Genomic DNA, 24,849 nt, shown 5'->3' with positions numbered 1-24,849 from the left:
AGGCAGAAGTGGTGTGGCATCACTGTGCTTCAGAAACAGATCTTTGGTTTTCCTTTTTTTGGCGCGAACACGGCTGAGAATTTCCCGGGTGTTCTTGATGAGGGAGGGCAGCTTGGCGGGGCGGGGGCGCCGCCCTGGGAGTTGGGTGACCCTGGTCACAGCTGCTGGCTGATGGCTCATTCACTGTGTGACCTTGGGGGAAATGACGAGCGTCTCTGGGCCTCAGCTTCCCCCATGCCAAGTCAAGGGGTTGGTCCAGCACCGTCTTCATCTGCTCATTCACCGGGGTCCTTGAAAGGGTTTACGTGGCCCACGGAAATCAGGAAAGGCATTTAATTAAATCTGTGTGCATTCAGTGTCATGTCTACTCAAGAAACAATACCTCGAGTCTGATTTCACCAATTGCGATTAGGTTAGTACCGTATTTATTTTAGTAAGACCAGTAAGTTGGCGGCCAATAATGATGCCACAACTAGCACCCCAATCGGACCAGCTGGGTGGCGGTGGGGAAGCAGCGGAAGCTCGGGGTGGCACTGTCCAGCCCCAGGCTCTGCGGAGTATGATGCTTTGGCCCTTCCTGGTCGGTGTGGGCACGTGTTACAGCCATCGTATTTGCTGGCCTTGAAAGGAGAGTGGGATTCTATTGCCTGGGCAGGGCTTCACGAGGCAGTGCAGACAGCAATTGTGCTGTCACCCGGGCCCTCTGGGCCACCCCTAACAGGCCCAGCCGCCGTCACACTGACCCCCTCGTGCCACAGTGGGGAGTTTTCCGGGGTCGCTGGTTTGGAAGCAGATTTCTAAGCCTTTCAGCTGAGGTGTCTCTGGGTGGACTCAGCCTGGCCTCGGGTGTTCTGGGTAGCAGCAAGGACATTGACTGTCTGCACCACCCAGGGACTTCAAGGGACCGTTAGAACAAGCAAATCCACTGCCACTGACGCCAGCAGACAGCCTCGTCATTCTCCCCCGGAGCTGCTGGTGGATTTGAACTTGCAGTTTCAGCAACTCAGTGCTTTGCCCCCAGACCCGCCAGGGCTCCTCCAGTGACCATCGGGCAGATGTCCTTTCTCTTTGTCATTCTGGAATTAACTCTCCGAAAGGGAAATGGTTTACTCACGGCCTGGCTGCACAGAATCAACCGAGGGACCCCCAAGTCCAGTGTGTGTGTGTCCCCGCGTCACCCAGGCCAGCATGGCTCAGGCTGAGCCCAGGCTTCATCTGGATGCTGGCTTGCTGTGTGTGTCTTCTGCTTCCCCTCATTTTGAAAATAGCAGTGGAGGAGAGGATTTCAGGTGGCTGGCGACCCTGTCTTGGTCCCTCCTGGCCCCTGTGACATACCGGGGGTTTCCCTGGGTGAGGCCAGCCGCAGGAACACACAAAGGGCCCTGCATCCTGCCTTCTGGAAGCTCGTGGGGTGGATAATAGCTGGGTTCCTGTTGCAGTCTATATTTAGCCCCAGGGAGCAGCCTGTGAAACATCTGGTGAGGGCAGTAGGTCCAGGCCAGGGCTGAGCCGGGGCCCTGGCTGTCCCATCGCATGGAGGTTGACGTGCAGCATCGGTTTGAAAGCCAGGCTCGGCCCTGGGAGCAGACCTCCACTTGGTAAATGTGAACCTGGGTATTGCTCAGCCTGCGTGGTCAAACCTTTCAAGTGCTTATAAGCCGGGGAAGGACTGGTTCTATGAACCCCCCACGACCCATCCACCTGGATTTGGCCATTTTAATATTTGGCATAGCAAGTCCTGGATGTTGTGATCTTTCACTCCGAGTACCCCACAGTGCATCTTCTAAAAACGAACATCCTCAGGTATGACCCCATCCCCATTACGGACAGAGCCTAGGAAAATCAATGGTAATTCCTTCATCTCTTTCCAGCTGTTACCGTGCGTCGATCCCCAACGTATGGGGAACCCCATGTGCCTGAGACCAGAGCTGGCTCTGTGGGCTGCGTGGTTAGACACAGATCTTCATCCTCTGAGGTGCCTCTGACTGCGTGCCAAACTCCAGCCTTGTCGCCACCGGCGAGTTCACACTCACACCTTGTGGCGGGAAATGTTGGCAAGCAGTAGACTAGGTCTTCCCAGGCCTGGACAGTGTGCTCCTCAGCGAGAGCCGGACTCCTTGCATGTCCAGCCTGCGGTCACCTGGTCTTCTCCGGGACCCAGGGCCAGCCGTGTGGAGAGGCTATAAATACAGAGCTTGGAGACCCAGGGCCTGCTGCCCACATGTGCGTGGGGAAACCAGCTGGGCAGGTGTTGCCTGTTCCTGGCCACCTTTGTGAACAGCCGGTGAGTGTGCGCAGGCTGCCCGGTATGTGGGCAGAGGCCCTAGCAAGTTGCTGGAGAAGCCCCAAATCCGGAATTCCTAACTCGAGACATGATAGGAGAAGACAGATTGACTTGCAGATTTTTTTTAATCCACGGATGAGTTCATTTATTCACATGTCTGTGTCTGTCTCTGAGCTACCAGTTGTTAGCATCTTATCGTCACATCTTTCTCCTCTCGATGCATCACCTGCCTTTTTGCCAAACCAGCTTTAGAAAGTTGCAGTTCTTGGAGATCTTGGCCTTCGGTACCCCAGCATTCAGCTCTCTGCGAAGGACACCCTCCCACCCAACCTCCCCATTGATCTAGCTTAAAAAGTATGCCCACCATTAAATAGAGACATCATCCAGCGAACAGTCCACCATCTAGTTTCCCCATTTGTCCTCCCAAATGTCCTTTGTGATGTTTAATCCAACCCAGGGTGCACTCTGAGCTCACGCACTGCTTCTGGCTGTTCTGTGCCTTAACCAACCGTTACTCATCTGTCGATTGTGTATGACGGGCGTTTGTGTGTAGCTGTAGCGTCGCAGGCGGCGCCACTTGATTTTAAATACCAGGCGGCCTCCCCCATGTGAGACGGGCTACAGCAGAGCTTCTGGACTATGGGTGGGGAGAGAAGTCTGGCAATCTATTTCTGGAAATGTGCCCGTGAGCATCCCGTAGATCCCAACAGGATTGTCCAACACAGTGCTGCAATGGTGGACGTAAGCCTACCGGCGATGCTGAAGATGGCCCAGGACAGGGCAGGGTTTCCTGTTAGGCAGCAGGTCGCCAGGACGCAGAACCAACTGGGTAGCAGCTACCAACAGGGTCTCCAGTCTCCTGTGCTCCCTCTTTGGACTCTCTGAAGAACCCAGGCCAGGGGTCTGCACCTCACCCTGGGTACCAGGTTTGCTTCACTCTCTCCTCATGAGCCGAAGCAGGTCGCACCTGTCCTGCCAGAGTGCTTTGCTAGAAGTGCATGCCTCATCCCTGTCATGAGTGTCTAAGCTGAGGGCGACACTGGGGCCGTGGGAAGATTCTGCTTGACACGAGAACTCTCGAAAGCAAAGCAGAGGGACCAGTCTCTGGAGTTCGGCCTCAAGATTGGCAAAGTAGAGGCTCGGAGACCAGGGGAAGACCCTCCGCGAGATGGATCGGTGCTGCGGCTGCAACAGTGGAGACGACTGCACAGGACCGGTGGGCAGTGTTGAGTTCTGTTGCACACAGGGTCCCACCAGATGGCCCCTCACACGACGGCCGTGGCATGGTCATGGTCATGGAGACCAATACGGCTCATTTCCTCCAGGGTCCCTGGCGCTCTCTCTCCCTCTGCTGTTCCGGGTGAATAAAACGTGATGATTGTGTCTCCTGTTTAAGTTCTTTTATGGGTCTCTCTGATCCTACTCCACTGCCCACATTGATCCAGGCCACTGCCCTCTCCTACTTCTGCCAACTGGTCTCCCTTGGCAATCTTCCCCACGGCTCGCTCCACACCCCAGTCTACTCTCAGTGCAGCAGCCAAGGGCCCTCACTTCAAAGTCAAAGCCAGATCCCGCCGCTCTGCACACTTCCCAGTGTACACCCCCCGCCCCCGCCCCTCGAGCCAACGAAGTCGGCTGCATGGCTTAAAACGCCCCACCTGGACTGCCTCTTCCCCAGCTCTAAGGCCGCATTTCTTCAGTCTCCGCCTCTCTGACCTCAGTCTTTTCTGTCTGCAACAAGACCTCGTGGTCTTGTGTGTGTGTGCGTTGCTTCTGCCACTTGTTATAAGAACAGGTCAGTGGCATTACGTTCATTACACTGCTCAACCATCACCGCATCTGTTTCCTGATTTTTCCATCCGCTTAGCAGATGTTCAGTGGCCCCTAAGTTCAGTGTGTGCCTCTTGGAAAGGAGATGTTAGCTGTCCCAGCGCCCCCACCCCCGTCTCTGCCCCCTCCAAGGCCTTGGGCACGTACTGGGAATATCCCAAGCCTTGTCCCTGCTTGGATGTGACTTGGTACCTCCCTTACTTCAGGTCTTTGCTCAAAGGTCACCATCCCAGGCCCTGCTATTTAAGAAGACAACCCTCCCCCAGCTTCCCAGGCTTCCTTTTCAGCTTTATTTTTCTTCTGAGTGCTTATACTCATGATAATATATATATTTTCTTAATTACTTGCTTGGCTCTCTCCCATGAGAATGCAGGGTTCCCTAAGGCTGGGACTTTTGCTGGTTGGAGATGTGATTAAGTGAAGGAGCCTGTGGTGGGGAGAGCACCGGGATTGCCAGGCGGGTCCTGGGCCAACACAAATGTCTTCATTGAAAGAGACTCAGCAAAGACAGAGCGGAGGAGGAACAGGATCCCAAAGGCAGAGACTGGACTGATGTGACTGCGTCAAGGGACACCCCGGAGAGCCCCGAGACTCCGGAAGGGACAAAGCTCTGATTTTCCCCAGAGCCTCCAGGAGAACGTCTGGCCCTACCAATGCCGCCCTGACTTTGGACTTCTGACCTCCATACTTGTGAGAGACCGAGTCCCTGCTGTCTGAGGCGACTTGTTCCCGCAGACCTGGCCGTGGGGGTCGGCTGTCTGGGAGCCTCAGATGCCTCTTCCCCATACCCCATCACAACTCCATCTGGGCTCACTGCTGACCTTCTGGACCCTTCACAGGCATCTGAAACCCATCGCCCTTCCTCCACCTCCAGAATTTCTGCTCGACCATTAAATCGCCTCCATTCAGATAATTCCTCTTCCAGGAAGCCTTCCCTGACCTGCCATCTGATGTAGGGGTTCCTCCTCCCTGAGCCCCAGCTTTCACCTGGCTCTGCTGTGCTTGTTGGTGTGTTGCCGTGTCTCTCAGCAGATCAGGCTCCTGGCGGGGCCGGGACGAGCCCATGATCTTGTCCCAGAGCCGGGCAGTGAGTGCTGCCTTGGAATTCAGATAGGGACTCTCCCTCCCTGGCCTTAACCTTGGCATCTGACTTGGGTCTTGAAGTGTTACCACAGTGTGGAAGTCACATTTACTGAACACAGGCCAGTCAGCGGTGGGGAGAATTAGCTAGGAGCCATTCTACATGAAAACCAACTTGAGTCTGCTTTTCTTGCTTATAAAAGTCCATGTATCATTAAGAATGAGAACCCTGCTTTGCTTAGTAAGCGCCATCATTGCAACATTGAATGGACGATCTGTATTTGGATAGACAGTTATAGTTGCCTCAGTCACCTGGCTTTCCCCTGGGATGTGGTTCTCTGGGCTGGGAGGCTTCTGTCCCTCTGCACACTCACCCTCCTGTGCCCCGCCACCCCCAGCCCCCAGCCCCTCTCTCTTGTGGCTTCTCTCAGCACCCCAGAGGGTCAGGGAGCTCACAGGGACAACTCCCAGGCAGACTCTGGTAAAGATGCCCAGTCATGGAAGAATGAGCTGGGGGGCGCACGTCCCAGCCCCTGGTGGAGAGGAGTGGGCTCCGAAGGAGAGGAGTGATGGAGGCCCATGTCACCCCTGGGAGCCTGTTGTCAGAGAGAAGGGGAGACTCAGGCCATCACACCCGCTCCTGCTGGTGGTCTGCAGCGCCGAGAGGCAGAGCCGCCACAGACCATGTACTGTGGGCTGTGTAGGAAGAGGCACCTCAGGGGCAGGGGCACGGTGAGCAACTATGGTTTGGCACAGTGGTGGCCCCTGCACAGTAGTGGCCCCCCAGGAAGCCCTAGCTAGCCCCACCTAGCTCTTCACCAAACCCATACCCCAGAATCCCAGATTCCATCCCCCACTCCCATCCAACCCAGAGGCCTAGGATGTAGCTCCTAACAGTCTGAGCTGGGGGGTTTCCTGTCCCCACTGCCAGGTCCAGATGTCCTGGGTACATTCCAGAGACCACTGTCACATGTGAGGATGGCCTCTGGCTAATGAGTCAGCCTGGCTCTGGGGACTGGCATGGGGCCCACGCAGTGCTGAGGCCTGGGCGACTTAGCATGTGGGAAGATAGTACCCGGATGCCATCACTCGGGTGCTGTGGGAACGCATCCTGGTCAGGCAGGTGGGGAGAGAGAGGGTAAGCTGCCAACCAACCGCACTAAGAAAAGGAGCAAGCTGGGGAAGGCCACCTTCAATTGCCAGGACTCCAATCCCAGCTGCAACTGGACCCAGATCTTCCCACCTCTCGCTGTTCCTCGTGTTCTCTCTGACATCCCACACAGAGGGCAGACTTCACCCGTAGTTACAGGTCAAAGCGTCCCTGGCCGCCCAGGGAGGGCCCAGGAGGCTTCATAACTCCCTGCACTTCAGACCAGCCAACCTCCGCCGCTTTCTCTAGCCCCTGGAGTTGGGTCACAAACTAGTAGGACTTACCCACCTTCATTGACTCTGGGCAGCGTCTCTCTCTGTCCCCCTGCCCCCCGGAGCTGGGACTCGCTGCCACTCTGGGTTCATGAATTCTCTCCAGTGGCTCACAGAGTTCATGGAGACCACAACCCATGCTTACAGTTACCCGCTTCTTACAACCAGTGTGTTAGGCCGGGTAGACCAGAGAAACAAATTCATGGATGTTAGTCCGGGTAGACTAGAGAAACAAATTCATGGATGTTAGTCCGGGTAGACTAGAGAAACAAATTCATGGTTGTTAGTCCGGGTAGACTAGGGAAACAAATTCATGGATGTTCATATGTGGGCCAGAGAACTTTATACCAGCATCCCAGCCCAGTCCAGACCAAGTCCAAAGGTCCAGTCTAACACAGGTTGTTCTCCACAAAGGGGAGACAAGGGGCAAAGTGAGTTCTTTCTTCCACAGAGAGAAGAGAATGTGTTGGGCGGGCTGGTGAACTTGCTCCTGACTGCCCTTCCCTTGTCTGCTGCCATGGATTTCAGATGCCCATGAGTCACTCTTACCCTTAACCCTTTCAAGGCTCTACTCCAGGATGAGCTCACCACAGTGGTTCTTCTCGGGTGTGAAGTAGCTGGAACACGATCACGTCTCAGGTTTGTTTCTTTAGCTGATCTCCCGGGTCACTCTGCGTCACGGCGGGTCGGCTGGCATTAAGTCAGGCGTTTTGGAAACTTTCAGGGCTCAAGTGAAGCAGTCCTTCTCTCTCCGGGAGGAAGTGCTGACTGCTCTGCATCTTGTCTCGAGAACACCACATCTTGTCGTACCGCCGCCTTGCCTGCTGTCCCCCAGCATTCCCAAGGAGGGCAGACGTTTGCTCAGCTCCTATCCCTGCTGCTCCTTACAGGGTTTGGGTGAGAAATTCTACTCCCTTCTCAGGCCGGATTAAACTGCCCGGACGTGCAAAGCTCCTGGTTGAGGCTCTTCCCACTCAGGAATGTGCTGTGTATGTGTGGGAGCCTTAAATCAAGGCTCTGTGACCACATGCCGACTGGCACGGCCACTTTGCTCCCTGCAGACAGTTTGTTTTCCAAAGCTAGCGTTTGCCACTCCTGCATGCAGCTGCGGAAGGCTTTCCCAGGCAGGCTTAGGAAGTTCAACAAACACTGCTGGAAATCATCCCCCAGGTCTGCCAAGACCGTCAGGGAAGAGAGCACTACTCCTAAATCCATCATAATAAAAAATTCAGAAACCAAACTCACTGCTATGGAGTCAATTCTGACTCACTGTGACCTCACAGGACAGACGAGAACTGCCCTTGTAGGTGTCTGAGACTAAATATTTACCGAAATAGAATGTTTCATCTTCCTCCCGAAGGGTGGTTAGTAGTTTCAAACTGCTGACCTGGGAGTGAGCAGCACAGTGGGCAACCCATTGTGTCACCTGGGCGCCCGTAAGAAGACATAAGAAAAGTGGGGTTAACCCTGTTCACGGATGAGAAGACCTGATATAGTTAAAGGTGTTCATTTGTTCCAAAGGGACCCGCAGATTCAATGCCATTTCGATCAAATCACAGCAGTTTAGCTTGGAACTTGATAAAATGATCCTAAAATATACATGTGTGGTAGTTATCTAATCTGGTGTCAATTTGAAGCTTCAGAGTGAAGGGGTGGAGCCTAGGCTATCAATCAGGTCATAGCCAATGAGGCCTCTGTATGGGCCTGGCCTTCTCGTGAGGATTCTGGGAACTCCTGTCTTCCTCCTTAGAAGCGGGAGACTCTCTCTCTCTGTCTCTCTCTCTCTCTCTCTCTCTCTCTCTCTCTCTCTCTCTCTCTCTCGGCTCACTCCCATGGACACACTGCAGCTGACAAGACACATGGAACTACGCTAGTGCCCTGAGTTGGAGCAGCCACGTGGAGACCCTGCCAGCACTGAGATGCTTACATCGCCTCTGGATCCACCAGACTTCCCACCCACTGGCCTGTGATCTTCCTGCATTTGGTGCCATTGCATGTGTTTCATGAGTCTGCAGAGGACTTTATAGACTGGTATGAGGCAAATGGGCTAATAGCAGACTTATGGACTTGATCTGGACTGGGCTAGGATATTTTCTCAATATTCAATTGTTCTTGTATAGAAAGCTCTTTCTTATACACATAGAAGTGTTTATGAATTTGTTTCTCTAGTCTACCCGGACTAACACAACATGAAACCATCAAGGTCCAAGAAGATCCAGGACACCTTTGAAGAAGGCAGGAAGACAGCCAGTGGAAACTGAGTCATGTTCTAGTCAGTATGATAGTGAGCTTTATCCAGGGACTGTTATTCATGTAGGTCTTGCTATTCGGTGCTATCAGCCGGTTCTGGCTCACAGCGAGCACTGTGTGTAAGAGAATGCAGTAGTGCCGAATCCTTTGCCATCCTCACAATTGTTGCCTTGCTTGAGCCCATTGTTGCAGTCACAGTGTCAGTAGATCTTGCCAAGGGTCTCCTTATTCTTCACGGACCCTCTACCAAGCACGCTGTCCTTCCGCAGGGACTAGACCACAGTATGTGAGACCCCCTTTGCTTCTAAGGAGTAGCTTGGATATACTGCTTCCAACACAGATATGTTCATTGCTCTGGAAGCCGTGGTATGTGCCCTGCCCTTTACCAACCCTACAATTCAGACGCATCAGTTCTTCTGTCTTTCTTACGCATTGTCCAAATTTCAATGCTTGTGAGGAAAATACCACGGGCTGGGTGTGGCGCACCTTAACCTTATAAGTGACATTTTTGCTTTTTCGCACTTTAGAGAGGTCTTTTGCAGGAGACTTACCCACTGGAATGCATTGTTTGATTGCTTGATGTTGCTTCCATGATGGCTGATTGTGGGTCCAAGTAGAAGGAAATGCCGGCAACTTCAACATTTTCGTCATTGACCATGAGGTCATCCCTTGGTCCCGGCGTGAGGGTTTCGGTCTTCTCTCCATTGAGTTGTAATAGACGGCCACAGTCCTTGACCTTCAACAGCAAGTGCTTCAAGTCCTCCTCGGTTTCAGCCAGCAACGTTGTGTCATTTGCACATTGCAGGTTCTTAATAAGCTTTTGTCCAATCCCGATGCCACATTCTTCTTCATATAACCCAGCTTCTCGGATGATCTGCTCAGCATCCAGATTGCCCAAGTATGGTGACAGGGTAGAATCCTGGCATGCCTTTCTTGACTTCTGAACCATGTTATATGCCTTTGTTCGGTTTGCATAAGTGCCTCTTGATCCATGTACAAGTTCTTCATCAGCACAATGAAGTGTTCTGGAAATCCCATTCTTCTCCAGGCTATCCACAGTTTGTTGCGATCCACACAGTTGAATGCCTTTGCATAATCAATAAAACGTATTTCTGACATTCTCTTCTTTCAGCCAAGATACCATCTGACATCAGTGATGATAACCTGGTTTCATGTCCTCTTCCGAGTCCGGCATCAACCTCTGCCGCTCCCTGTCAGTGTACTGCTGAAACAGTTTTTTCTTGCATGTGACCAGTGGCCTTGTTCTATAATTTGATCATTCGGTTGGGTCACCTTTATTTGGAATAGGTCCAAATATGGATCTCTTCCAGTCAATTGGCCAAGTAGTTGTCTTCCAAATTTCCTGCCCTCGATGAGTGAGCGCTTCCAGTGTTTCTATTGCTCTTAGTAGCCCTCCAATCCTGGACTGCTTCTTTTCTAGGATCTGAGATTTTCCTTTAGCTTCATCCTGAAAAGTCCACTGTTTCTCTTATATATCAATTCCCTATTGTATGAAGCCCACATCTTCTTTTTGTATTAGTCTTGGATTTTGTTTGACATTTTTTTCAGAGGTTTCCTGAGACAGAGTGTTGGGGTTCGGGGGCACCTTAAATTTGAGAACTTGGATGTCAGTAAATGTTTCAGTCTACCTCCTAGTGGATTAATATTTTGCCTCGGTATGAAATTATATTTCAAAAATAATTTACCCGTCTGTTTTAGGGTTTCCTCCTCTCTGAACCCCGGCACTCAGTTGACCCTGCTGTGTTTGCCAGTGGGTTGCTGTCACTGGGAAACGGGTCTCCGTGCACCAGAATCCACTCGATGGCAGTGAGTTTGGGTTTGCTGCCACGGTCTTTAGTGACATACAAGTTAATTTCAAACATAGGAAAAATAAAATATAATAAGTTTCATAGGCTTTCCCAGTGAAGCCATCTAGTCGAGTAATGTTTGTTGTTACTGGGAGGCCTTTGATCTCTGATTCTATCTTTCCCTTAGTACAGGTCTGTTGAGACTTTCTGTTTCCTCTTGAGTCGGTTTTGATAGGCTGTGTGTTTCTGAAAATGTGTCCATTCTTCTAGGCTCTTCGGTTGTTCAGCATCTTCTGCCATGATTCTCATGGTCTCTTTTGGGTCACTTGCCATGTTCCTTCTTTCCATTTTGATTTTGGTTCGCACATGGCTTATTGAAGGCAGCGGTCTCTGGCTTCAGAAAAGAGCAGTCTGGGAGTGGTGAGGGGCAGCCTCCAAAGAAAAGACACTCTGGAGCTCTCCTATACATTGACCACTATGTGAATGCAAATAAAGTACGTGAAAAATTCGGTTCTTGGTAACATGAGCTGTGTCTCAAGAGATTGCTAGCCACACATGCCTAGTGGCCTGTTATACTGGAGACCATGATCATCCTGGAAATTGCTATTGTCACCTTCTTACTTTTCACACCAGTTATCCCCCAGGTCTTCCAGGAAGGCTTAGTTTAGGTAGGCTTAGTGGCTGGCCAAACAGATGAGTTTAGCTGGTAAGAACTTAGGGCTTTGGCTGTGAATCCTGGCTCTACCTCTCACTTCTTTGAGAACATCAGTGAAATGTTCGTGTGTGTGTGTGTGTGTGTGTGTGTGTGTGTGTGTGTGAGAGAGAGAGAGAGAGAGAGAGAGAGAGAGAGAGAGAGAGAGAGAGAGAGAGAGAGAGAGAGAGAGGAAGCATGAGAAGCCAGGGAGATATGGTCGTCACTTTGTAGGGTGCAAGCATAACATCTCACTCTAGTAATAGTAACACAGTGGCAGTAGCGTCTAAGTTTTACAGGGGAAAAATTAAATCGAAAGAAGGAAATGACATGGACAAGGCGATGGAGCTAATAAAAGACAAGCACAGAACGAGAGCTCCTGCCCCTTGTCTTGCCTGTGCTGCTCTCCCCAGGGCCCTGATCTGTACGTGATGAACTGGTAACAGTGTGCTGAGTAGGAGCCTGGCCATCTGCAGGGTGAGATCACCCAGTCCCTATTGGGTGTGCTAGGAAGAAGGGCTTCGGGTCTCAGAGGCCAAGGTGCCTTTGAGTTGGATGCAGAGGCCTTCTAGTTCCATTTTACTTAGAATTTTCTCCACCTTGGAGTTTAGATACTTGCATTGCCTTTCAAGCTAGAAACTCAACTTGGTTTTTATTTGGGCCCCAAAAGCCCTGGGATGGGACCTTGAGTGTCTCCTGAGCTCTTTTTCCAAAATGAAGCAGTTCTTGGAGCTCTCCAGGAAAGGTTGACTCTTCCAGGAAGCCCATTCTAATTTTTTAATACCTGCTATGGATTAAACAAACAGTCTCGGCCCATGGATGTGATCTTGTTTGTTACATTAATGATGCCATGCAGTGTAGGGTATGTCACTGTTGAGTTTTAAAGCGAGCAGAATCGTCACAGAAACGCATGCAGGGAGAAGGCAAATGCCAAGGAATGCACAACATGCCAAAGACCACTAAGGATCGCCAGCAGGCTCCAAAATCAAGCAGAGAAGCCCATAGAAGGAATTGACAAGGCTGAGACCCTGATTTGGTCTGTGAGAAAGCAAGTTTTTCTTCTTTGAAGCCGTAGACTTGTGGCATTTCTATTATGGCAGCAGTACCAGTTAACTGGAGCTTTGATGGTATGGATGGCTAGGTGTTGCATGTGGGATAGGTTTTGTGCCAACATGACACCTGTAAGAAGGTATGGGTGGAGTTTAGCTTGTCCATCAGGTCACAGCTGGTGACCTCCTTTGGAGGTGCCACTGAGATAAGTAGCTCTCTCGGTAGGCCACTCTCTCTCTCTCTCCCTGGTGGTCAGACCAGCGCGTTGCCTGAGCTGGCTGACCTGCCTTAACCTGTGTGCCGTGTTTCCTGTGGGCCGAGCCAACCCGCATCCCATGGTGCACTGCGTCGCTGTGCTGTTCCATGCCCCACCTTGCTGGGTCTGCTGCCCGCGGCCAACTCCGCTCCCCTTGCCACCACTCCAGCTGCGCACCTCCCTCCAGCCACTTCGCAGCGCTACACCTTGAGGCTCCACTGTGACCTGCTTCGCTACACTGTCACTGGCCTCTGCTCTACCTCACCACTTCATCTTCCTACTGCCTGCTTCCTTGGCGTTGGGCTAGTGGCCCCGTGAGTTGGAAGGCCCTTCAGTACAGTAACTGCCCTGCGAACATGAGTTTGACTGAGCTCTGCTGCTGTGTGAACTAAATTTGCTGTTCTATTCCATTTTGCTATATAAACGTATCCATATATATATAGTCATAAGCGTCCTAGTTTTGCTTCTCTAGAGAACCCTGCCTAACACAGGCTGCTAAGTGCAAGGTTGGTGGTTCAGCCCCAACAGTTGCTCTGCAGGAGCAAGATGAGACTATTTGTTTCTATGAAGATTCACATTTTTTGAAACCTGCAAAGAGTCGCCAAGAGATGGGATTAACTCAATGGCAGTGGTTTGGAGGGTTTGAGTCACTAAAACACACCTCTTATATTTTGTTTGAATTTCCAGAGCCTTCTGTACTTCTCCATGAGGGAATTGAACCTAACTTCCCATGAACCTGAGAATCTTCAACATTTTGTGTCTTTTGACTCTCTCAGAAAGCCTGTGGACACCTTCCTTAGAACAAGATATTTAAATACAAAAAAAATCATAAAAACCAATTCGATTGAGATATATGAAGGGGGTACCCCCCCAAAAAAAACCTGATGCTTATTTGTTTTTTTTGTTTTTGTTTTTGGGGGGGGTTTTCCGGGAAGACCAGAAAACCTGCTAGACAAATTCTAAAAGAGCTGTAGCACTTGCTTATTTGTTTTTTTGATGTGAGGGGGATAGAGTGCATTTGGAGTTCATGCCTCCAGGTCAGACTGTTAATCAAACTTTCTATTTAGAGGTTCTGAAAAGTTTGGATAAACAGTGTGTGACAAAAAGGTCTGATTTGTGACAGATGGGGGATCAGTTTTGCCACCACAACAATGCACCTGCTCACACAGCCGTCTCAGTGTGCCAGTTTTTAGAGAGAAAAAAAAAGATAAAGTCCAGCATGCCTCTCTTGCCCCATGCACCTGACTCGCCTGACCTCGCTCTGTGTGACTTCTTTTTGTTTCCTCGACTGAAGAAGATCATGAAAACACAGAGATTTGAAGACTTAGAAGAGGTGAAGGTAAAAATGAGGGAGGTGCGGTCAGCCATCCAAACAGATGAGTTTGAAAAATGCTTCCAAGAATGGAATTGCAGATTTGACAAATGTATTAAGTGTGATTGATGGAGAGTACTTTGAAGGTGCTAAGGTTGTTTTATTTTAAAAAATTTAAACACACAGCTTTGGGGAAAAATTAGGGTTTTTTGGATACCCCTTTGTATGCATGTTTTAGGCTGAATTTAGAGAGAAACAAAACAAATGTCACTTACACACGTATCAGAAAGAATCCTCTATCGAGCAATAAATAGGCATCAAGAAAGTGGCCCACCCAGCCCAACTCAAGTTAGACACTAGCTCTCAGACTCACCCAGCCGTAGGTGGATAAAGCAGGAAGACCACGTGGGAAGGAAGCTGGTGATCACAGACTGATGGGTGCCCGGTTACATGGCTCCTCAGAAGTATGACAGGGTGCCAACAGCACCCAGGAAGGGCAGGCTGCATCGGCTGCACCAGAGCCAGACCAGGATGCAAGCAAGTGGGAAGGGGAAGAGGTGCAGGAGAGAGCAGTCCTGCTCAGTGCCTCTTACAAAAGGCCACCCCCCTAGGAAGCGTCATCAGGCTGTGACCTGACTGACCGGTTGAATGCCACTTCGACCTTCACTCAGGTACATCAAGTTGACATAAAATCTAACCATCACAAAGTATACTATTAAAATATTAGAAAGCCAAATATATAAGAGCCCCAATGAAATGATTTTAAAAGGAAACAGAAGAAAGAACTAGGAGGCAAAAGACATTTAGAGATAGAAACATAGGCACGCAGATATGTAAATATATTAATATATAACACTAAGGTATAGGTCTATGTACATATATTTATATGTTAAGTATTAAGGTAGCAGATGGACATTGAGCCTCTACTCAAGTACTCCCTCGATGCAAAAACACTTTGTTCCAATAACCTGGCATTCTGTGATGCTCACCTTCCCAACACGATCACTGAAGACAGAATGGGTACATAAACTAATGTGGTGAAGAAAGCTGATGGTGCCAGGCTATTACAAGATATTGCATCTGGTGTCTTAAATGCTTGAAGTTTAACAAGTGGCCATCTAGTAGAGAAACAACAAAGCCCACATGGAAGAAGCACATCAGCCTGTGTGATCACAAGGTGTTGATGGGATTAGGTATCAGGCATCAAAGACCCAAAACAAAAAAAAAATCGATGTGATTGTGGGGAAAGGCGGAGTGGAGACACAAAGCCCATCTGTAGACAACTGGACATCCCCTTACAGAAGGGTCACAAGGAAAGGACGAGCCAGTCAGGGTGCAGTACAGCACCAAGGGAACACACAACATTCCCCTCGTTCTTCAATGCTCCCCCCCATTATCATGACCCCAGTTCTATCTTGCAAATCTGGTTAGAACAGAGTATGTACATTGGTACAGATAAGAGCTCTCAACACACAGAATCCAGGCATGATAAACCCTCCAGGACCAATAATGAGAGTAGTAATACCACTAGAGTAGGGGGGGGCCGGGGAACCTATCACAATGATCGATGTACAACATCCCCTCCCCACTGGGGGACAAACAACAGAAATGTGGGTGAAGGGAGACAATGGATGGTGTAAAATATGAAAGCAAAAATAATTTATAAGTTATCAAGGATTCATGAAGGTGGGAGGGTGGTAAAAGAGGAGCCGATCCCAAGGGCTAAAGTAGAAAGAAAATGTTTTGGAAATGATATAGCAACATATTACAAATGTGCTTGATACAATTGATGTATGGATTGTTATAAGAACTGTAAGAGCTCCCAATAAAATGATTTATTAAAATAAAACAAAAAAAAGAAAACCAAATAAATGATATAGTAAAAATGGGCTTTTAAATTCAATATATTAAAATTATAAGCTCAACAAGTGGATCTAGTGACTCCCGTAATTGTGCAGCCATGGTGAATATGAGTGCTATTTCAAGACATTTCCAATAACTAATGCTGTTTGTGGGCAATAAAGCCCCCGGTACTGGTTTGTTATCTGCACGCAGAGTGGGAAAAAAGGCCACATTTCAGTTAGAGGTTCATGCAGATAAATACATGAGTGCGTTTTCCCCAGCTCTGCTGGTGCAGTGGTTATGTGCTAGGCTGCCAATCACGGGGTCAGCAGTTCAAAACCACCAGTTGCTCCTTTGGAGAAAGAGGAGGCTTTCTATTCCTGTAAAGCACTACAGTCTCAGAAACCCACAAGGGCAGTTCTACTCTGCCCTTAAATAAGGTCACTAGGAGTCGGAACAGACTTGATGGCAGTAAGTAAGTTTGTTTGTTTGTTTACATGGGGGTTTGGTGTTTCCCCATCCCCATTCTTACTCCCCCTGAGCCCCACTCATAGAGGTCATTTACGGCCTCCAGGCAATTGTTGTGGCCCCACGGACCCTGGAAGAGAAACTAAACCAAGCCAAGCTTGTTGCGGTGCAGTGGATTCTGTGGATCAGAGAACTCTCCCACGGGCAGAGCAGTGCTGCAGGGGGAATATTCTCGGCGCGAAGGGAAGGTTAGTTTCCGGTTGGCAAAGCTGCTCCGGGTGGCTCTCAGAGCTCCGTGTCCTTCTTTGGGGAATTGGTAAAAATAGAAGATGCTGCAGAGTGCTATGGAGGAGAGGGCTGGGCTGGGTCCGTTCTGCTCAGAATCAGGGCAGATGACAGCGCTGGGGTTTGCGGAGGGTTTCCCAAGCACCGTGCCTTCACCCTGAAGTCCAGCCTCAGGCTGGAAGGAGGGCTGGGGCAGGCTTGTGGGGAAAGAGGTCAGGGCTGACGGCCCTCCTTCCAGACAATATGAAGAACAGAACTTCATGGCCATTGAGTCCATCTGATTCACAGTGACCCTACAGGATGGGCTAGACCTGCACCTTTGGGTTTCATTGTACAAGCAGAAGATCTTGTCCTCCCAAGGAGTTGTTGCTGCCCTGTGGTTAACCGCCCAGCCCCAAACCCTCTGTTTCTGAGACAGCTTAGGGCTCTCTAAAGCATGTGAATTCAGCACTGCAACCAGTCAGATGTCGTAGTGCTTTGGTTCCATGATTACATGAGAATGACATTTTTTCAAACAGATCTGACCCCAATTCCAACTCATAGTGACCCTACGTAGGGTTCCCAAGACCAAGATGCAAACAGCCTCGTCTTTCTCCCATGGAGTGGCTGGTGGGTTTGAACCACTAACCTTGTGGTTAGCAGCGGAATGCCTAACCAAAGCACCAGAAGGTAGAAACCCATCTTTACCATCCTCAAATATGCCATGTCCTTCTCCAAATGTTTTGTTTGCTCTACATGGGCTCAGAAGACCTCAGATCTGTGGGGGGCTCATGATTTTCAGTTTGAGGGTAGAGGGATTTCTGGCCGAGTTTAGAATTAGGACTTCAGGATTAGCTCTTTGGGGATGGAATAATTTCGAAGGGGTAGGGGAGGCCTTGTTCTCTGAAGGCCCTAGGGGACTAGGCTGGCCTTGAGTCTTGGTTTCCCCACAGTCCAGGTTTTGGAGCTTGGACTGACTAGACAGCCCCGGTCTCTCGGTCAATGACATTTGATTTTCTGTGGTTTTGCCACTTTACTGAAGTTGTGTGTGTATGTGTGTGTGTGTGTGTGTCCCCTGCCCTGCAAATGAAAAGAGAATTACCCAAGTGGGAAATTTTGATGAAGTCATTTCCCTCTCTGCTGTCCCGATATGGCCAGTGTTTTAGTGTCTGCACCTCTTCCTCCTGTGTCCAGGGAAGGCATTCCTTGCAGGCAAGGGCCACGCATCTCAGTAAGCCTGGATTATCTTCAACCCCAGAGCAGTCGCTTAGATGTGAAATCCAGCAGAATGAAGGCCGAGCGGTTTCTGAGGAGTCTTCTGGCTATCATGTTCTCGGGCCTTAGTTAAGTGCAGTGGGGAGTGGCAGTGCCATGGACCCACCACGGTCCTGGTGCTCTTTAGAGGTTGGTGAGGAGGGCTACTTAGGGGGCACAATGACCAATAGGCAGCCCCACATTAGCCAATGAAAAGCCAAGTAGACTCGTAGCCAAAGCGGCAGCCTTGGGTAGTCATTGCGACGGAGTCGATTCTGACCCGTGGCGACTGCATGTGTGTCAAAGAAGATGTGGGCTCACGGGGTTTTGGATGGCTTATTTTTCAGAAGTAGATGGCCAGGCTTTTTTGTCTGAGGCTCCTCTGGGGTGGGGGTGGGGATTCGAACCTGCAACCTCTTAGTTAGCAGCTGAGGGTATTAACTCTTTTCACAATCTCCGGATCCCAATCTTCCGGACATCTTGCCTGTTTTTTCTCCATTTCATCTCCAGCTTCTGTGTATTTTCCCTGCTGCCTCCAGCTCTGGTCACCCTCGGGAAGGGTGGGGTCAGGAAGCCGGGGGGGGGGGGACCCCTGCTCTCCTTCACTGGGTAGCATTGACTGCAGATGTTGACTGTGCTTCCTGCCTGTCTGGATTCCCCGGGCGCTGGGGATGCCCCCAAAACCGCCGAGAGCCCCTGCCCGTGGGGAGCTTGTGCTCTGGAAGGGACACAAATGGTTGAAAGAGAGAGGGAAATCTGTAGTGTGTGACGTTTGGGGACGCACAGGATCGATAAGACGGGTCAGGGTGGCGGGAGTGTCACAGACAGCAAGTTTCCCCTCCTGATGGAGGAGGGCCTCACTGACCAGGGCGAGGAAGGAGGAGGGCCAGTGCTGAGGCCCTGGACTGGGCACCCTTGGTGGGTTCCAGGAGCAGCCGGGGGACCCTGTGAGAAAGCGGAGTGAGGGGGCGGAGTGAGCCCCAAGTCGGTGCAGGCAGCCTGGGGTCGGGGCAGGTCTCGCAAGGTCACAGTCATGCCTGCCCTAGCTCGGGTTTACGGGGGCATTCTGGCCACCCTGGGGGGAACAGGGCCCAGAGGGACCAGTGAGGAGTCTACTGCAAGATCGGGGTGAGGGGGGCAGGGCATGGCTGTGTGGCCCAGCCGGCCTGAGGGCTGGGAGCAGGCTGCCCAGTGACAAGCTCCGGGTGCTGTGTGTGGGAGGGGCCTTCCCGTCTGTGTTTCCCACGGGTGCTCCAAGCTCCTCTTTACTGTTAGGAAAATGAAGAGCCATTTTGCTTAAAGTTCTTCCAGCCACCCACCGTTCCTACCAGCTGTCAGCAGCCGCCCTCGACGTGAGGCCTGCTTTTCTCGGTGTTAAGTGAAATGCCAGCTCAAGCAGTTCTTTCCTCATGTGCCCTGCTGGTCAGTGCCGGCCGGCTGGGTGCGCTCCGTGTGCGCAGGCGGTTAGCAGGGCAGAGAGTGTGCCTTGTACCCATTGTCGGGTGTGGGGTGGGGTGGGGTGTGGGTGGTGGTGGTGGTATACTCAGACTCCTTGTGGCCCCCGGCTGCTTGCCTCCCTAGCCCGTGGCATTTCTCCCGGCCCAGCAGGCCCTCTTCAAAAGCTGTGCCCAGCCTCAGCCCAGCCTGCTGGGCGGTCACTGCAGCCCCAGACAGACGGACTCCTGATTGAGAGGATGCTTGTGGGCGCGCCAACCGTCCTTGCTCACCGCCTGCCTTCGCATCCCCTGCAGCTGATCGGGGGCCTGGTCCTGTCTGTGGGCATCTATGCAGAGGTGGAGCGGCAGAAGTACAAAACCCTGGAGAGTGCCTTCCTCGCCCCGGCCATCATCCTCATCCTCCTGGGCGTGATCATGTTCCTCGTCTCCTTCATCGGTGTGCTGGCCTCGCTCCGGGACAACCTGTGCATGCTGCAGTCGGTGAGTCCGCTCCACTCCCCCGAGGGGCGGGAGGGTGCGCTGGGGGCTGCCGTCTCCGGGAGCTGGAAGTGGCAGCTGGCATCCTCCCCGCCGTGCCCCAAGCCAGCTCCTGCGGAGGTCTTCCTGGACCCTCCCATCCACACTTGCTGGCTCTGTAGTGCCCATGAAACAGGATGCCGCTCACCTCCCGAGCCCTTTGTCTGAGCTCATGGTTCTGAGTGGGAGCCCCAGAAATCACAACGACTCGCAAAAGCTTAAAAAAAAAAAAAAAGAAGGGAGGTTCCTGGCGGTGTGCTCATGAGCTTGTTACCTTTCTTGGGTGAGAAGTGAAGTACTGCAGTCCTTGGCTTGGAGGGAGAAAGAACTCACAGCAAAGCCTGGTTTGTGATCCAAGTGAGTTTTACAAAGGATAGAAGAAATGTCAGGCTGTACATAGGCGCATTCAGGGTGCTTCACACCCACACGGAGGCCTGAGGCCGGAGGAGATGCTGTAAGGTCTGCCGAGAAGCAGCTTGGGAGAATAGGCAGAGGGCTCCGGATTCTGGCTTTCTCAGGCCCTCCGCTGGGAGGCCTGGTCGACAGTACTGGTGACTCACATTGGCTGAATTAAGTTCACCTGGCCTAGATGGGGCCAATACAGATGTAGTGCCGCCCACCTAGGTGTACCACCCCTTCCTGGCCTGGAGCCTGAACTTTTAAACATGCCCAGGGGACACTCTGGTCCCTGTTCTGACTACCTAACAAGCTCATGTCACCAGCAAACCCACCACAGACCTAGGCTCTCTCTCACCCTCCCAGCTGGGGCTGTGCCCACACCTGCCTGCCTGGTGACTGCCCAGTGCCCAGGGTCACGCACCAGCTAATAGAGTCCTTAGAGTTCTTGACCTCAGACAGCCTTTCGTGGTACCTCTCGCCAAAGTCCCTGGCTCTGTTGGGCCTGGGGTGGGCCATGGGCCCACAAGTGTCAGGGTGGAGCCAGTCTTACCCCCACACACACATACCCTCACCCCCACCCCCAGGGACAGGAACTAGTCATTCTACAGAGATTGTCTTTCTTGGCCTCATGTCTCCGCTTGGATAGAAGCCCCTAGAAGCAAGTCCTTGTGCTGCTTGAGGCTGGAAGTCGAACAAGGCCCTTTCTCAGATAAAGGGTAGGGTGAGGGTCACATCCTCCAAGCCGAAGGCACCCAGTCAGCCCCCTGCTCCACCTTTGGGGGTCCCTGCCCCAGGCTGCCCATCAAGCAGGCCCTGACCTCTTAGCCTGGTCTGTGGGGACAGCCAGGTGCTTCCCACCAGGACCATCGGCGGACCTCTGGGATAAACCTTGGCAGCAAGGGGACTGAGATTTTGAGTCACTCTTCCTGACCATGAACCCCACAGACGGGCTTTTCCAGGGGATGTTTGCCCATATCCTGTGTACTCCTGGGAGGAAGGGGGCAAGGCCTAGGAGTCAGTAAGAGTGGATGGAGCAGCCTTGACTAACTCATGCTCAGACCTCAGAGCAGACCCCCGCCCCCCCCCCTCAGTTCCTTCTGGTGACACTGCATCTTGTTTTCCAGTTCATGTACATCCTCGGGATCTGCCTCATCATCGAGCTCATTGGTGGTGTGGTGGCCTTGACATTCCGGAACCAGGTGGGTCAGGGGGTTCCTTCATCAGAGGACCACTGTGCGAGCGCTGGGTTATAAACCAGGGGTGCTGTGGTGAGCCAGACGGAGAGCCCCTCGGGCAGCTTCCATCCTCTCGGGGGATCAGACACCGAAGAAGCACCGCTAATATGAATATGAAACAGGCGATACAAGAGGGTCTGAGGGTGGACGGGCGGGGAAGGGCGCACCTGGAATGGGAGGGGGGTGACACAGTGGAGGACAAGGTGGCATTTGATTTGAGGCTTTAATTGTGAGTCTCAGAAGAGCAGAGGGACCGGGACCCACAGGAGCCGCGGCTCTGGGGCAGGAATGAACTCGGCAGGTGAGCAGTACAGTGTGGACACTGCTTGCCTGAAGCAGGTGAGTAAGGATGGAGCGCCTAGGCCCTCGGGCTGTGGTTTTGAAGTTTGGGGGTCTTTCTGAAGGCTGTAGGAGGCTTCTGAAGGTTGTTTGTTGGTTGGTGGGTTGCAGTGTGGGATGGACATGGTTTTAAAGGAGCGCTATGGGTTAGGTGCTAACTGGCTGCTAACTACAAGGGCAGCAGTTCAAGCCCATCGGCTGCTCTTCAGGAGAAAGATGAGGCTGTCTGCCCTGTAAATATTGGCAGCCCCAGAAACCCTGCACCAGGGCACACTGGCAGTGGGCTTTAAGATGGTTCTGGCTGCTGAGTGGAGAGAGGGCAGTGGGGTGGCCAGGGGAGGAGCATGGAGGCCCCTAGGAGGCTGCAGGGGTCATTCAGGGGAGGCTGAGGGCCGCTGGCCAGTGGGCAGCCAGTGAGTGTGGTGACACAGGTTGCTTTGGAGTTAATGAGACAGAGTGCCTGCTGCGGACAGGCCAAGGGGCTGAGGCCCACCATGCTGGGGTGAGCCCTGGGAGAGCTTGCTTGCCAAGTCAGGGTCTTGAGAGCTGGGAAGGAGTCTGCTGACCCAGGTGCCTTTGAAGAGAGGCCTGGTAATCCTCCTGTCAAATACCAGCCGCTGAAAGCCCCTGGGGCTCAAGTCAGTGTCAATGGTCCTACGGCCCCCATGGCCCACCCAAATCAGCAGGGAGGTTTGGGTTTTTCTTTGCAGAGTCCCGGGCTGCTCTTGTTTTATGAGTTCCAGGAGGAGAGAGGGAGGGTCCTGTGGAGGCCCAGAGAGGTTCAGAACCTCTCAAGAGCACACGGCATGGCATGGCAAGGCAGAGGCAGCCTCTCAGGATGCTTCTCCATCTGGTCTTGTTGCCACCTTCTCCCTTTCCCTCGTTCCTATTACCCAGGCACCTGCTCTGAGCGGCCGATGCGGGCTACTGCCCAGGGCGGCCAGGCTGGGCTCCCAGCAGGCCAAGCTTCCCAACAGTTCCAGCTGGTGCTTCCTGGATGGGACCCACGTGTAGTTCAAGGTCAGCGGCATCGGGGGCTCTGTTCAACTGCCCCCTATGTGAGGGGCATGTCAGGTTTCCCAAGCCCTTTCATGAAGACGGTCTTGTGTGCCGTTTTCCAGTGTCCTGTAGCAAGGGCCATGCACCAGCCCCTTCTCAAGGAGGGGAGCCAGACAAAGTACTGCCCTCTGACATTCCCAGGGACCCTCCGTCCTCACGTCTTGGGATGCTGTGGGTTTGGGCCGAGAGTTGTCCCCAGATCTGTAGCTGCCTGGCCTGTGGTGTGGGCTCCGTCTCCTCAGCTAGACCTCGTGGGCATGCTGGGCCCTGCCCACCACTGGAGTCCCCAGGGAGAGTCTCAGGTGAAGTCTGGTATAGGCCCACCCACCACCAGGCTTCTCCAAGGTATGGAGGCTCAGGGTGGCCATGATATTAAGAGCTTAGGATCTATAACTTGAAAAATGGGAAAAACTGGGTACAAAATTGCCAACACAGTTAGATCTTCACAATGAAGAACCAACAACAAGACAGAACAAAGGATTGAAGGAAGTAATGGCATCTGCTCTTATTTCCTCTGGGGGGCGGGGGACAAGAGGGGTTTTCATTCTGACCTTTCTGTTTCTCCCTCCAAACTCCCAAACCCAAACCCACTGCCATTAAGTCAGTTCTGACTTCCAATGACCCGATACAACAGAATCTACCAGTTCCTGTGGGTTTCCAAGGCTTTGGATCTTTATGGGAGCAGACAGCCTCCTCTTTCTTCTAAGGAGCAGTTGGTGGGCTTGAACCACTGACCTTGCGGTTCCCAGCCCAACTGCTGACCCACTATGTCACCAAAGCCTCTGATATGCTCTCGTAGCTCCCCTACATTATTGTCTTTTTTCACAACCAAGAGGAAAATAGCATGGAGAGGAAAATAAGGTCCCTTCCAAGTCCAATGTCAAGTGGTTTTTGTAAAATAAGAGACAGTGCCGCTGTGAGAGCAGGGAAGTGGGGGTGACAGGAAGAGGTGTGGGGTAAGGAGGAGAAAACGGCATGGAGCAGTCTGGGCCAGCTGCCTGGAAGAGGTACCATGCCAACTGCATGTTTCCTCTCACCAAGCACAGTTCACATGTGTTTCTGCACCACAATCTAGCCAGTTCAGTCTCCAGCCTCTTACCCTCAGAGAGGTTGCTTCTGAGTGTCATGACCCCATGGTCAGGCAGAGCCGCCCAGCACATGACCCTTCAAGCCAAAGGGGCAGCACCCAGCAGGGGCAGGGGACACTTACAAGAGTGAGTATGACCCCAGGAAGGCCCTGATGGGGCTGGAGGCAGCTGCCTCCCCGTGGTTTCCAACACTGCCGCAGGGGCCCATCTGCTCCTCCTGCCAACGCCATGAGGCCCCCCGCAGGCTGCCCTCCCTGCTCACCAGATGGAAGGCCTGGATTCACAGAGGCCTCCCCTGGTGCCCGCATATCTTTGTGAAGTGCTCAGAGATGAAGACGATTTAGGGAGACAAGGTAGCTGTCCCCACTGAGCTCCCAAGTGCCCCCACTCCTACCCCTCAACCACGTCTCCTCCTTCCTCCTGGGTCTGCCACCTCCTCCCACCCCACCTCTGCTCTGGGCACTGTAAGCCTCTCCAGGGCTCAGTGTGGGGAGCTGGGAGGGTCAGAGAGAGCGGCAGGGAGGGACAGCGTGGACCTGGAGGGTGTGCATCTCAGCATGCTCCCAGCCTGATGCCACTGCCCGCCCTTAACTCAGCCAAAGGACCCCTGCAGCGTGCTCTAATACCGTGAGCTCAACACCCCCTCCCGACCCCGCGTCCGGTGCCAGACAGCTGGCCCTGCAACCTGGGAAATCTGGACAGTGAATAAAGACCAGGAAAGAATTAATTGGCTTGTTTGTTTTTTATTTTGGGGGGCTATACTTCACACATCGTACAACTGAATCATTCAAGTTTTATTAAGATTTGTGCAACCAGCACCACAATCAATTTCAGAGCATTTCTTCGTGTATTCATCGCCATTAGCCCCCCACCTCCCCCATCCTCCCCTGCCATGCCCTGAGTCATTAACAATCCAGTTATTGACCCTACAGACCCATCGATCCT

General features: G+C 52.2%; 1 protein-coding gene and 1 non-coding gene across 2 annotated transcripts in view; one reads left to right on the top strand and one right to left on the bottom strand.

Annotated features, from left to right (window-relative positions):
- The window catches only part of TSPAN15 (tetraspanin 15), a 60,271-nt gene that overhangs the window by 21,820 nt on the left and 13,602 nt on the right, over positions 1–24,849 (top strand). The window contains exons 2-3 of the mRNA XM_075533430.1: positions 19,563–19,748; positions 21,308–21,382. Coding sequence (XP_075389545.1) covers positions 19,563–19,748; positions 21,308–21,382 — 261 coding nt within the window. The remainder of the gene's footprint in view (positions 1–19,562; positions 19,749–21,307; positions 21,383–24,849) is intronic.
- Positions 13,590–13,650, bottom strand: LOC142430035 (U7 small nuclear RNA). Its single transcript, XR_012780524.1, has one exon. It is a non-coding gene; the product is annotated as a U7 small nuclear RNA (small nuclear RNA).

The sequence above is a fragment of the Tenrec ecaudatus genome, chromosome 16 (genome assembly GCF_050624435.1).
Source record: "Tenrec ecaudatus isolate mTenEca1 chromosome 16, mTenEca1.hap1, whole genome shotgun sequence".
Taxonomy (NCBI): domain Eukaryota; kingdom Metazoa; phylum Chordata; class Mammalia; order Afrosoricida; family Tenrecidae; genus Tenrec; species Tenrec ecaudatus.
This window is presented reverse-complemented; position numbering and strand designations above follow the sequence as displayed.